Source organism: Podarcis melisellensis (genome assembly GCF_964234715.1).
Source record: "Podarcis melisellensis genome assembly, chromosome: 12".
NCBI classification, from domain to species: Eukaryota; Metazoa; Chordata; class Lepidosauria; order Squamata; family Lacertidae; genus Podarcis; species Podarcis melisellensis.
This window is the reverse complement of record NC_138544.1, coordinates 2,462,012-2,474,881: the sequence shown is the minus strand read 5'-3', so window position 1 is coordinate 2,474,881 and position 12,870 is coordinate 2,462,012. Positions and strand designations below refer to the sequence as shown.

Here is a 12,870-nt window from a genome sequence, read left to right as displayed (position 1 = left end):
AATGCTCCAAACAGTAACTAACCTAGAGACCACACAGCTCCACACTCTGTTGTTAATTCAGTTGTGATACATATTTAATATAAGCTTTTTATGGATCCAGACCATCGTGGTGACATATGCAGCTATGAATACATTTTCATTTTCATTTAGCTATGTGGATGTTCAGTAAACAAGTGTCTCTGGCTCTCTCCAATGAGAAATGTGTGAGATGCAAAGTGAACGACACCCTGCCTATTTTTACGAAATCTTGAAATGAGAGGTGTCTAATTATTTTATACATATGTGTATTAAAATTGGTGTTGCAATCTTTGGCAGTATTTATATCGTGCACACACAAAAGCTTTGAATATTCAAAGCTCAGGAATTACATGGAAACATTACAGGGAATGAAAATTAAACCATTCTTCCCCACATCACATTTCACTCTTTCTAAAAAGATTTGCTTTCTTTGTTTCTATATTTATTTCAGCTCTTTTGAACAACTGAAAAGACAGCTGCTAACACATGCATGGGTTCAGCAAAAAGGCTCATCCGTTTCCTTTGCTTATAACTCCATTCCTTCCATTCTATAGAAACTTCTGTGAAAGGAATCCAAAGCTGTTTGCAAAAAGTGAAAGTATAGATCAGGCATTTGGAAAGTGGAAAGTGTTTAGTACACTCTCTGCGTTCAGTGCTTCTGAAGCATTGAGCATTAGGCTTCCCGTGTGCCCATGACCAACCCAACCGTTGAGCACTAAAGCGCCTTTCTCTGGTGCTGCAGCCCTGACAGGCTTCAGGGGACCCTGTGGCTGCTATTGAATTAAAAAGAAAGAAAGTGTAAGGTCACAGATCTCCTCCCATCATTTTCATAATTTCTATGGGTCATAACCTCCTCTGTTTCCCTTGGATCAAATGAAAAAGACACATCAGCATACTGGTGACACTTTTCACCAAATCTCTGGACAGCCTCACGTGGTGATTAAATGTGGAGATCACACATTATGGGAGACAAGGCAGAATCCTGCGTCACCCCCACATGCCAAAGGTCAAAGGTTAGAACTAGGGCTCCAATGAATTGCCCTGCTTGGGAGTCCAAAGCAACTCTGGCACAAAGCAGCTGGAGGCCATGAGCTGGTCCTGAGGCCTTGGAAGCATCTCAGAGATTCAGATGGATATTTCTTGCTTTCTCTTCTGTCCAGTTTAATATCTTTTTAAAAATCTCCCATAAGTGTCTCCAAGTTTTCTATAAATGGAAAATGCTAGCTGAGAAAAGGGGAGAGAGGCAAACAGTGGTGGTGGTGGCGGCGGCAGGGGGTACAGCTCTGTGACTGACAGCTCTAGCTTCCAATCAGGTCAATGGTTTTACCAGAACTATCCTTCTTTACGTAATGTCAAAATGCCTTTGAAAAGGACTTGGAAGGGATGTAGAAAGAGTTTAAACTGCTCTTTGCTAATCGATTCTCTTAGGAACAACTCTATTTTGTGAAGCTAGTGGTTGGTTGTGCACTTACTGCCTTGCTTTCTTTTCTCCTTTCTTTCTTGTGTGTGTGCGCGCGCACACACCCACCCACCCACCCCTTATTTAATCTGGCTTTTGTCCATAGCCGTCTCAAATATAATCTGTTTTGCTAGTTATTAGGTAAGTCACTTTTCTTCACCCCCACCCTACCCTGACCTGACCCTAGTTTCATTCGCATTAATGTTTCACTTAATTGCTGTGTTTATGTGTATGTGTGCTATCAGATAGCATCTCTCCAACTCTCTGTTCTTTGCTATGTGACAACACACACACACATACTGCTGCAAGCACGTACCAAGCAGTACATTAGTGAATACTTCCATACATTTCCATGAAGTATTACCCACTCTATCAAGAATGAAATGGGAACAGGCTAAATATAGCATTCCAATGCAGCTTCTGGGAGAAGATGCTACAGGCAGCAAGAGAAGTCAAATCAATTCTGACCCACCCAACCCTTTGCCTCTTCACCACAGGTAAAAGCAGAGGGTCACACCTCTTTGACTGAAATTTGGCAGGCTTCCTCTCCTCAGAAGTGGCTACTGTGCACACAAAATTCACCCAATTCTGCTCCCAAATTAAAATGCCATAGGCATTTGTTGATTTTTCCACTATAGTTAGTAGAGAAGTAATGCAAAGCTTCAAAAAAAGCACCAAAGGAAGTCTCTACTTCAGATCTGAAGTGAAGCAAAATATCAATGTGAAGTGCCAAGGCAACCTGCTATCCAACGCAACAAGGCTGGTTGAAAGGCAATCTTCTTTTTTGTTTTCTGGCATGGTGCCTGCCAATCTCACCTCTGGCTGACAGTACTGGAAGCCCCTGAGAAATTCAAAAGTGAGGGGTTTTTAAAATGACTGCATGGTGCCTCCTTCTCCAGTTCAATGGAGAAAATGGAGGTGCCCCCCATAAGCACTAGAACCAAGGGGTCTCCCAGTGAATATGATTTGCAGGAGGCTGAAAACCAATAGAAAGTATTTCTTCACACAACGCATGGAAATGGAAATGGGTGACTAACAACCTAGCAGTTTGAAAGCACGTCAAAGTGCAAGTAGATAAATAGGTACCGCTCTGGCGGGAAGGTAAACGGCGTTTCCATGCGCTCCTCTGGCTTCACCAGAAGTGGCTTAGTCATGCCGGCCACATGACCCAGAAAAACTGCCAGTGAACAAACGTTGGCTCCCTCGGCCAATAAAGCGAGATGAGCACCGCAACCCCAGTCGTCTACGACTGGACCTTTACTAATTAAGAACACTGCTGCTTTAAAGTGTCACACATTAATGCAGCATAAACCGCTTGGTGATAAATGAGAAACACTTTTCAAAGGGGAAGAAAAGTGAAAAAGCTCAAGAGATGTCAGATGAAAATTAAAGGATTCCTCTATACTTTTGAAGGCTTCTGGACTGTGTAAGTACTATTTTCATTTTGCCTTCATAGACTAGCTTAGGTTTGAAAAACATTTCTCACTACCAAAAGATAAGACTATTTTTTAAATTGTGATATATGTTCTTCTTCAATTCAGATGGCAAGAACTGACAATCTTTTTGCTTCTCCCTCATGGCCAGTACAAGAACATAGGGTGACCAGTACAAGAACAGTGGTTTGATTTGCAGTAGCTCAGTTGTGCAGGCATGATACAATGTCAGCATGGATATCTACGCTAATGTGCCATCAATGCTCGTTGGCACCCACAGAGCCCTGCTTATGTGCGGTATTATGGTGGGGCTATGAGCCAGCACTTGCTCTGCGTCTGTGCACTATGAGGTTTTAAGAACCGAGAGGAATCCAAAGGATGAAGCCTAAGCGTTAGCAACATCTGTTTGCTGTTCTAGGAAAAATCCTTTCTTTTGTAAATTCAATTCAGAAAAGGCCCCAAAATACTTACAAAGATGTAAATGCTGAAACATATCTAATTTCCCTGAAAAACACGTCTGTTGCTGAATCAGACAACCAGAATATATTAATATTAAAAATAATTATTTTCGCATTTCCAATATTTCTCTACTGCATTTTTAAAAAACTGTCTATTAATTCTGCAAATATTTCCCCCAAAACCAATCTCCAGCTTTGTAGAGGTGTTAAAAAAGATAATCAACTGATAATACTTACTTTATTAAGTCTCCTCTGAAGCTTAATTCTTAACAGAAAAACCCAATGCAGCTATAAAAATGCTAATTAGGAAAGTTTCGGAAAAAACGCTGCAGACTAAATACAACTCCATGCACAGGAAATTAATTCTGCAGATGATGTGGAAAAGATGGCATATAAAGTTAACGAGATATTACTTAAGGCAAGAGAAACAATTAGGCTATTAACAGTGGAGATAAACTAAACATTTGCCATCAAATATAATGAAACTAATTAAAAGTGAAATGAAAAATAAGACATGAATATGAAAACAAATTCAAGCACAATAAAAGGCAAAACATCTACAGGACCAAAAGCAGTAGACTGCAGACTGGGAAGCAGTACAAAAAGCCATCGGCCAAGAAGATCTGCTAGGCAAACAATGAAATTCCTGAGATTGTCCTCCTTGTTTTCAGAAGAATGACCACAAGAATAGCTTTATGAATTCCTTCCATAATGTATAGATGATCTCAGCCACTGCTGAAGAATTCGGCCAGGGATTTTGTTCAGAGTTTTAAAAAAGGTTGTACAAGTACAAGGGAACTGCTTATTGAGAACACTTGAACCCTGTCATTCACGAACAGAATGAACATTGAGATATGGCAACTTCTGCTGGCAAGTGTCCGATTCTTCCTGGGCGTTTTTGTTCTTGTGCTTGGTGACTAAACGTCACATGTGCACTATCCATAAAATGATGTGCTTTGAATTCAGGAATAGATTCCTGCGTGCAAATGAATAACAGCCTAACTTCCTTGGAGAAAGCGCATGCTACACATATGATCACTGATAATGCTTTTTTTTGAAAAATCGACTTACAGACTTAACAGAGAAAAGAATTGTGAACTTGATGTTCAGTTTCCATGTGTGTATGGTACCAATTTTACAGTGCGACCTCTCCTTAGACCAAGGTAGTGCAAGAGCCTTCGCTGAAATCAATGGGGCATCAAGTCAGTTATCACTAATTTCTTACTTTGTTTCTACAGGTGGGACTAACCCTCAGGATTCAGTCCTATGCCCCTCTCCCTCTCTTACCCCAAGTATGTATTTCTTGAGGACTCAACATTCAATTTAGATACAGAAGGGGCTGAGAAGCTAGTCCATTCAGGCAGAGAAACACCTGTTAGCCCAGGTGCAGGGCTGGAGAGGTCCTATAAGGAGCAACTGTAATGGAGACCGAAAGTGGCAAAAATTAACCAGTGAAAGAATGAGGAACGGGAAGGTCATGGATAGAGGTGAGAGTCAATGAAAGGCAGGCAAATGTTCCAACTCAACACCATGTTGCTCCATGTAAGATAACGCTCCTCATTTAGTAGCACCCATTCACTAAGCTCTAAACGGATTAGTTTCATTTCTCAAGAAAGTGGTTTTTGACAAGGGGTATACACATGTAGACTCAGTATTCAGTAAAAAGGGTAGACTCTATTTTCACATAATTACTTTTCAGAGTAAAATTATGCTTTTAAACCCGCCGATTATTTGATAAAAGCAGTACAGTTCTTTGGGGGAGGAAATGAAACTTACGGCAACGTTGGAGACACTATCAAGTTTTCAGAAAATGGGGGGAAATCAAAGGACCTAATGTGTTCCTGATCAAATTTTTATGCCTACTAGCTGAGAAGATGAATTAGCTTAGCTGCACTCATTTCCCCAAAGAAGCCCTATTTGTGTTCCTTAGCCATGGCTGGGTATTATTTCTGAATATCTAAACTCTGGCTAGGGATGGGCTACAAATCTAGGTGCAGACACTTTATGCTACACTACAAGGCACAGGCTGAACACATTACACCAGTAATTAACTAGTTATATGTAAACTAGTAATGTAGATAGCTATTTTCCTAGTCACCTATGAGATCACTTCCAAGTGACTATGCAGAGAAACATTACACATTATGGGGTTTTGTTAGGTTGAGACCCCAAACTGAGTTACAGACCAACTTACAGTGTGTTGCATGAGGCACACAATTATTACCTTCTTTTGCCTTTTTTTAAAGAAAGCTTTTTTGCAAAGAGCAGGAGAAAGAAGGGAAGGAGAGAGACAGAGAGGGAGAAACAGAATGGCACACAATGGAAAAGTGGGTTCCATGTGGCAGGTTGGCGTTAAAAGTGATGCATTGTCAAAAGACTGGAGATGACTGCTCCAAAATATATGAACATTTTGGGAAACATAATGCAGAATCTAGTAAGCATCAGGTCCACAGTATGTACACAGTTAAGTTTCTCAGAGAAGAGCGTACAGTACTGAGATTTTCATAAACTCCCCAACATTCTACAGAATTCAGACAAGGGCATTGTAAAGTTGGTATTATTCTCACTATTTCTGAAGTGAGAACTACACACACACACACAAACACAGCTGAAACTTCTAACAGGGAACAGGGGCAGGAAATGCATACTTGTATTATTCACCATGCAAGTTGACTATAATATAATCGAAAGGTTTTGCTATTAACTTTAACTAAGTCACCTTTGCACCTTTGTTATTTAAGGGACTTTGCCTGAGAGGTGTTAAGCATGCAGGACACTTAAGGGTTGCAGTGTGAATGAAGGCTCTGCTCATTTCCACAGGATCACTCTCTGAGTACATGGCTGTCTCTCTCCAATTTGGTCTTCAGTGTTGCTTCAATCACTGCAAACCACTTTTGAGAATGTCAGGGTGTCCCCCCCCTTTAATCTATCAAGAGTTGTACAACCACCAATAACACAAAATTAACAGTATTGCAGAGATCTTTTTAAATGTCACAGAAGCTCACTCGTATTGATATTCTGAACTTAATAACACTAGTGCTGTAACGCTCTGCATCAAACTACTTGAAGCACTTTCATAAGGCAATAAAGCAAGGAATTTGTTTTCACCCCAAAGCTATGTCAGTGACTCTGTATAACTCTATTCAGAACAATTTCCATAAAGAATAGGGAAGGGGGTGGGGGGGAGAGAAGAAGTACCTTGGTGCTCAGTCTAGGTGCTAAAGTTGTTTTCATCTCAATGCCCATAGATAAGGAAAGGGAGATACAAGAAGGGAGCTCAGCTTTAAGTATAACCTGCAATATGGGATCCACTGTTAATAATTGACACCTTATATAAGTCACTCTCTTCCTTTTCCTTTTCTGTCCGCTGCTGGTTTTCTTAATACTTTTTCTCATTTTCTCCCTTGTATCTCTCCCCTCCGCCCTCTATTTCTCTCTGTGTGTGTTTTTGAAGGAGAAATATACACACACACAGGAAATGATGGTGGTACTACAGGTGCAAGCCACCTTCGGTCTGGACAGAGCCCAGTTTAAGACCACATCCGACACGGGCCACATAGATAATTCTAAATCTGGCCCACGGACCTCTGGATTCTTCAATACATATTAGACGCAAATTCAAAAGTATGCGATATGTAAGACAGAACTCTTGGTGGGGTTTAAGAGGTCATTTCTTCTGGTTGAAATAAGGCAGGGAACATGGTCTGCTACCTATCCATCCTTTACTATACCATTTGCAAATTCTGAACCATCCCTTCTGGTGCAGCATAACCACTAGAAGGATGGCCTAAGCAGTCGTCTGCTCAGTGTCAACTCAACCACCAAGTAAACCGGCGATTGTAAAGACTGCAATCTAGAAAGGTTTATGGGGTGCAACTGCAAATCACCCCAAAGCTTGGCTCCATTAATTATTCAGTTCTGCAACCTGCATTACAAAATACAGTTTTGTGCAAAATCCTTAAAAACAACTGGATGTCAGATTATTTTAATGGCATTTAATGGCAGTTCAACACTGACAAACAAAAAGCAAAATTCCCTACTTCCCTTCAGGTCCTGCAAATGCAGCTTTTGCTGTCACACACACCAACTTTTTGGAAGCAGGCAAAAATACATAGTTTTCTCACAAAATTAAAAGACATCAATCACTGTTTTAATTCACTGCTCAGTCCCCGAAAGTGCAAATAGTGAGTGTTACCCCTACCAAAATCAAAGCAAATGAATGGCAGGTAATTCTAAGAATTATAAGAAATTATAAGAACAAAAAGGGGCAGAAGTAGAAATCCCATCAAAACCTGGATTGAGACAACCATCTCTTTACAGCAGTAGTCGGAAACCTCTGGTTCATGAGCCAAATTTGGCCCACCAGGCCTCCACATTGGCGAGTGCCAGTTCCTGGCTGACATTCATCTCACAGGCAAAAGTACTAAGTGTCCTGGGTCTATTTCATCAAAAGCTTCTACCCACAGCACACAGCAGTAACATTGGTGCGGTTAGTATGTTCAACCATGATCAGGAAGATGGAGGTTCAAACCCACACTTTGTCAGAAAGCTCACTGGGTGACCTTCAGCTTATTCTTCTTGTTTAAATTTGCATACCACCCTTCATCCACAGATCTCAGGGTGGTTCACAGCAGAAAAATACAAGAGAAAAATGCAAAATACATAATAAAAACAAAAACAAAGCAATAATCCCCTCCCCCCTCTCGCATTGGCACACAAGAGGTTGTCAAGGATGGAGACCTTACTCTCTGGCAAATCAGGCCACCTCACGTATTCCACAAACATGTGCTACAGATTAGTTGGTTCATTACAAGCAATAGAAAGAATGTAGCTAATTATGTCAAAAATAATTTGACATTAAGAACTTTTAGGGGCTGCAATTCCTTCAGGATGACAGCCTGTAAGCACCAAGCAAGCTATAAACTGAAATGAGTAAGTTTAATTAATTCAGACATGCACAACAAACATGTGGTACAGATTAAAGACCCATGAATGAAGTTCCAGCTACCTGAAATGCATAGGTAGGTGAAATAGCCGCACTTAAATGAAGTGTGTTATTGCCTCTATAAAAGAAAGTAGCAGAGACGGGCCAACAACTTGGAAAATAAAATAAATTGTTTTAAATGCTTTTCAGTTAAAGACCCAAAGCATTACAATGGGATGCTCAGAGCGTCAATGTTCATTTAACTCATGTTGAATCTAGTGGGGGAAAGTCTAACCATCTTGAAATAACATCACCCCAATTAAAATTTTTAAATAAGAGCAATGATTTTTATGAGTTGGGTAATTCAGCCATTTGGATAGGCTCACTCTGATCTCAAAGCAGCTCTTAAACCTTAATATCATGGAACGAAAGACAAATCACAGAATGGGGAATAAATGACTGTTTTCTCCTGAAGTTGAGAAGAATCATTATAGTTATCCCATATTCCCTAGTAATGGCTATGGGAGCATGAGCACTGCTTTTGAAAGACAGTCTACCCAACCATTTCTACCCAGGCAAATCAAAATTGTTAAAGTCTATTCCCAAACCATTTGCACAGCCTCCCATTGTAACTGCATTAGTGCTAGTGCATAGATTCATAACAAGTAACTAAAATGAAACACTGATTCTACCAGATTCTGCATTTGCGGTAGGGCTGCAAGGCCGAGTCTCTTCAAATATTACGTAACAACGCCCATCACTAAAGCAGCCTTTTAATGTGGTGTATTCAGGATGCATTTCAACAAAAACACTCTTAAAAGAAATGTAAGCAGTAGATACAATACCAGTGGGAAGCAGGCATTCCAGCGGAGTAAACACAGGATCCATAGCTGCTTATTAATGTTGTACTTTTAAAACTAAAGCAAAACAAAAAAGAGTGTCAAAAACCACAGTTCATGAACCTCACTTATTAATTCAATGTTTTAATTATAGTTAAACTATACCCTAAGCATAATATTCATGAGAAAATGAACAGGGTAAAAAAGCTCAGTTCAGAAATAGCCACAAATTTGCAGGCACACACAAATATTGATTTTAAAATAAATACATTTAAAGCTGATTTACACAGAACCATGGACCGTTACATATAGCAGGTGGCAGGAAGCCTATTCCAGTGTGAAGAGATTAATCTATAAGTACATTTGGCATCAGCCAGACTGATAGATAGTGTGACACACAGTTCAAGGGACTGGAAAATCTGAGTTCTGGAGGAGCAGGGAAGCAGCGAAATGAACGAGCCAAGCTTGAGAGGGTTCAATTTTTAATTGGTAAATATTGATTTTTATAGAAGTAACTTGCCACCTGAAAGCAAAACTGAATAATAAGCAAAATAATAAAGGTTGCATGAGCAATGTACTTACAGCTCTGTTAAAACAGAGTATGTTACAGAAGCAGATGTGATTTTTGTAGAGGAGACATTATTTCCAAATCAACATGTTTGCTGGGTTAGGAACCATGCCATGAATGGAGCTGGGCACTCAGCACAGCTTGCTGTTGGTGTGCATCTCCACTGGCGGTCTAGGGGCACAGGTGGTACACAGCACTGCACACACCAGTTCCCAGACAGTTGAATTTCTGGGCCCAATTTAAGGCAAGGAACATAGCTCAGTGGCAGAGCAGGTGTTCTGCAGGCAGAAGGTCCCAGGAGAGCCATTCCCAGGCTGATTAGACAATGCTAGGCTTGGTGAAAAAAAGAGTCTGAGCTGGCTGGGAAAAGCGGGACCTAATCTGCACCATCCTTCAGCCATGTAGTATAGGAACATAGATTGAATGCTAATTCTCAACTCTGGGATATGTGCAATAAAGAAAAGAATACAAAAGGCCCTTAGTTGCTAACTACTAAACTTATTTATTAAAATTATCTATTGAGTAAAAGCCCCACTTTATTTATTATTTCATGGATAATTATGTTTTGGGGGATTTTTTAAATGCAACCAGTCCAGAGGCTAGAGTACAAATAGCAGTTAATTAATTAATTAAGCACATTAATAAGTTCTGGGTTTAAAATAAAAATGTATTTTTAATCTACTAGACAACATGGATTCTGACTGATTGACTCAGATGGTAAATGAGACTGAAATGAAGATGACTACAATCTTTTTTATAGTCATAGGAACAAAACTGTATTCATCTTTCTGCATCAATCCAGCAAAGATGCCCAAGGCTCCCAGCTCCTCCTGTTTGTTTTAAATTTAGGTTTAAAACACTCTTAGGGAGGCATTTGGGGGGATGGCCTGCTTCTTCTTTTTGTCTCTTTTCTGGGTTCTGTGTAGGTGCTTCTCCTGTTGTTGCTGTGTATGGCTTGGCGGGCAGGGGGGGGGGGTGAGCATACCAGTTTTACTTCTGTTAAATTGGTATTTTCTAATGCCCCTGACAGCTTCTTAGATTTCCAAATGTGCTCCTAGTTCCTAAAAAGTTTGGGGACCCTTGGTCTATAATATCTTAATTTCTACTGTTGTCTCCTCTGGTCAAATGGGTTTCTAAAGCGTTACAATTTTTTTGAACAGAGACAGCAGTGATAGGAGGGCGCAGACCTTCTGCTCCTTGGGACAATAAACCAACTCCTGTATTTATCCAACCTCAAAGATGTGCACAAGACAGTAGAATTACAGTGGATGCTCGGGTTGCGAACGTGATCTGTGCGGAATGCATGTACCCGCGGCAGCGCGTCTGTGCATGTGTGGGTTGTGATTCGGTGATTCTGCGCATGCGCAAAGCACGTTCTAGCGCTTCTGCGCATGCACAACTGCCGAAACCCGGAAGTAACCCGTTCTGGTACTTCTGGGTTTTGGTGGTCCGCAACCCAAAAAGACGCAACCTGAAGCGTCTGTAACCCGAGGTATAACCCGAGGAGCATTCAGTACCGAAAAAAATGTGGGTGGGGGGCTTGTCCATAACAGAATCCACAACGCAGAATACAACATGCCGGCAGCTAGAAGCCCAACAGTGACATCTGCCCAAGTGATTCCTCAAACTGCCAAGCCAACTCCAGAGCTAAAAGAGAAGTATGTGAGCAATGGGGGGGGGGGGGGAGAAGAGCATGAAAAGAGCTTTGGAAAAGCAAAATCAACTGCAGGCCCAGAGCTTTATAGGACCCCACACCCCCCAAAAGCTACCTCCCCACCCCCTGCCATGTTATCCCAGCCCTTCTCCAAGAAGTTCAGCACGGCCCCTATCCATTGTTGTTTGGTTTGGTAATTTGTTTTAATCTGTCTTTCATATTATATTGTTTGTTTGTTTTATTGTTTATAAAAATATTTATGTACTGCTGCATCATAAAAATATATCACAATATAAATACATAAAACCGAATCAATGGTTGTAACCTACCCTGGGACTCTGTAGCAAAGCCCAGGTAATAAATTAAAAGGCTGTCCAGTGAACCACATGATTGGATGAAAATTTGAACCAGAATCTCCCCCGTCTTAGTCTAGAGCGGGAGGGGGAAGAGATACAGGTACAGATGCCACTTTATCAACACAACTTGTTTGACCATTGTTGTTGCTGCTTTTTAATGCAACCCCCTCCAAGGGCCAAGCCACTTTTTGCACAGGAGAACCTTTGTTCTTAAACCTCAATTCTCAAGTAGGATGTTGGATCTCCTGATTTTTTTTGCTGGTGTTTTGCTGTTCCTGAACCTCCCATGGGGGCTAACAGCTTTTAGGAGAAGGGGAGGCACAACTACTCCTTTAGAATGCTGAATCCTTCCTTAAAGGAGCCAGGACTTATCCCTCAGATTAAATAAATAAATAAGTAAATAAAATGATGATGATGATGATAAACAGGCTGCCCATCATTCTATTCAGAATGCAATGCAGTCTCTTAAACAAGTGTCCTCAGCCCCTGCAAAGATCATGTACTTCTTTGCAAAGTTCTCTCTTCCGCAAGAGTGAGCATTGAAGCAAGATACTTCCTTTCCCCCTCCCTCTTCCCCCTCTCTGTGTGGACATTAACACCTGTCGGGATGGGAGGGTGAAGGAGTGTGTGAGTCCCTCTCAGGGAAAAATCACAGAATTGTAGAGTTGGAAGGGACCCCAGGGGTCATCTAGTCCAACCCCTTCAGCTGAAGAAGGCGGGGTATGAGCTAAGAATGATATTTCCCCTAGTCAAGGAAGCAGATGCAGAGACCAGGCTAGCCCAGAGGCCACCCGAAGAGGATCCGAGGAGAGGGCGGCCAGCCACGAGGCCACCCTCTGCCGCCCCCCTTTCCCGCAAGAGGATGCCCCGGGGGGCCAAACGCGAGACTCCGAGTCCGGGCGAGTTGGGAGAGGAGCTGCAACTTGCCAAGAGCAGGAGCCACTCACTACTGTCTGTTCCCTTTAAGAAAGGGGGGGGGCTGATTAACACAACCAGGAGGGGCCAGAGGAGAGTATTTCTGCCGGGGGGGGGGCTACCTGGTGCTGCTGCCCAGAGACACCCGCTCGCGCTCTCTCTCTCCCGCTGCTGCACCTGGAGGTCCCGGAGCGGCTCGCCAGGAGCCAGGGGGAGGCGCCGAGGGACGATCGCACCGATCGCCAC

At 41.8% G+C, this 12,870-nt stretch overlaps 1 protein-coding gene across 6 annotated transcripts in view; it reads right to left on the bottom strand.

Annotated features, from left to right (window-relative positions):
• TPK1 (thiamin pyrophosphokinase 1) overlaps window positions 1-9,205 on the bottom strand; it is a 251,460-nt gene extending 242,255 nt beyond the window's left edge. For all 6 annotated transcript variants that reach the window (XR_014173172.1, XM_081931180.1, XM_081931184.1 and 3 more), the window contains exon 1: window positions 9,138-9,205. Coding sequence is in view for 5 of the 6 variants with exons in the window: in XM_081931180.1 (XP_081787306.1) it covers window positions 9,138-9,180 (43 nt within the window). In the remaining variant the exon portion in view is untranslated. The remainder of the gene's footprint in view (window positions 1-9,137) is intronic.
• Between the last annotated feature and the right edge of the window lie 3,665 nt (window positions 9,206-12,870).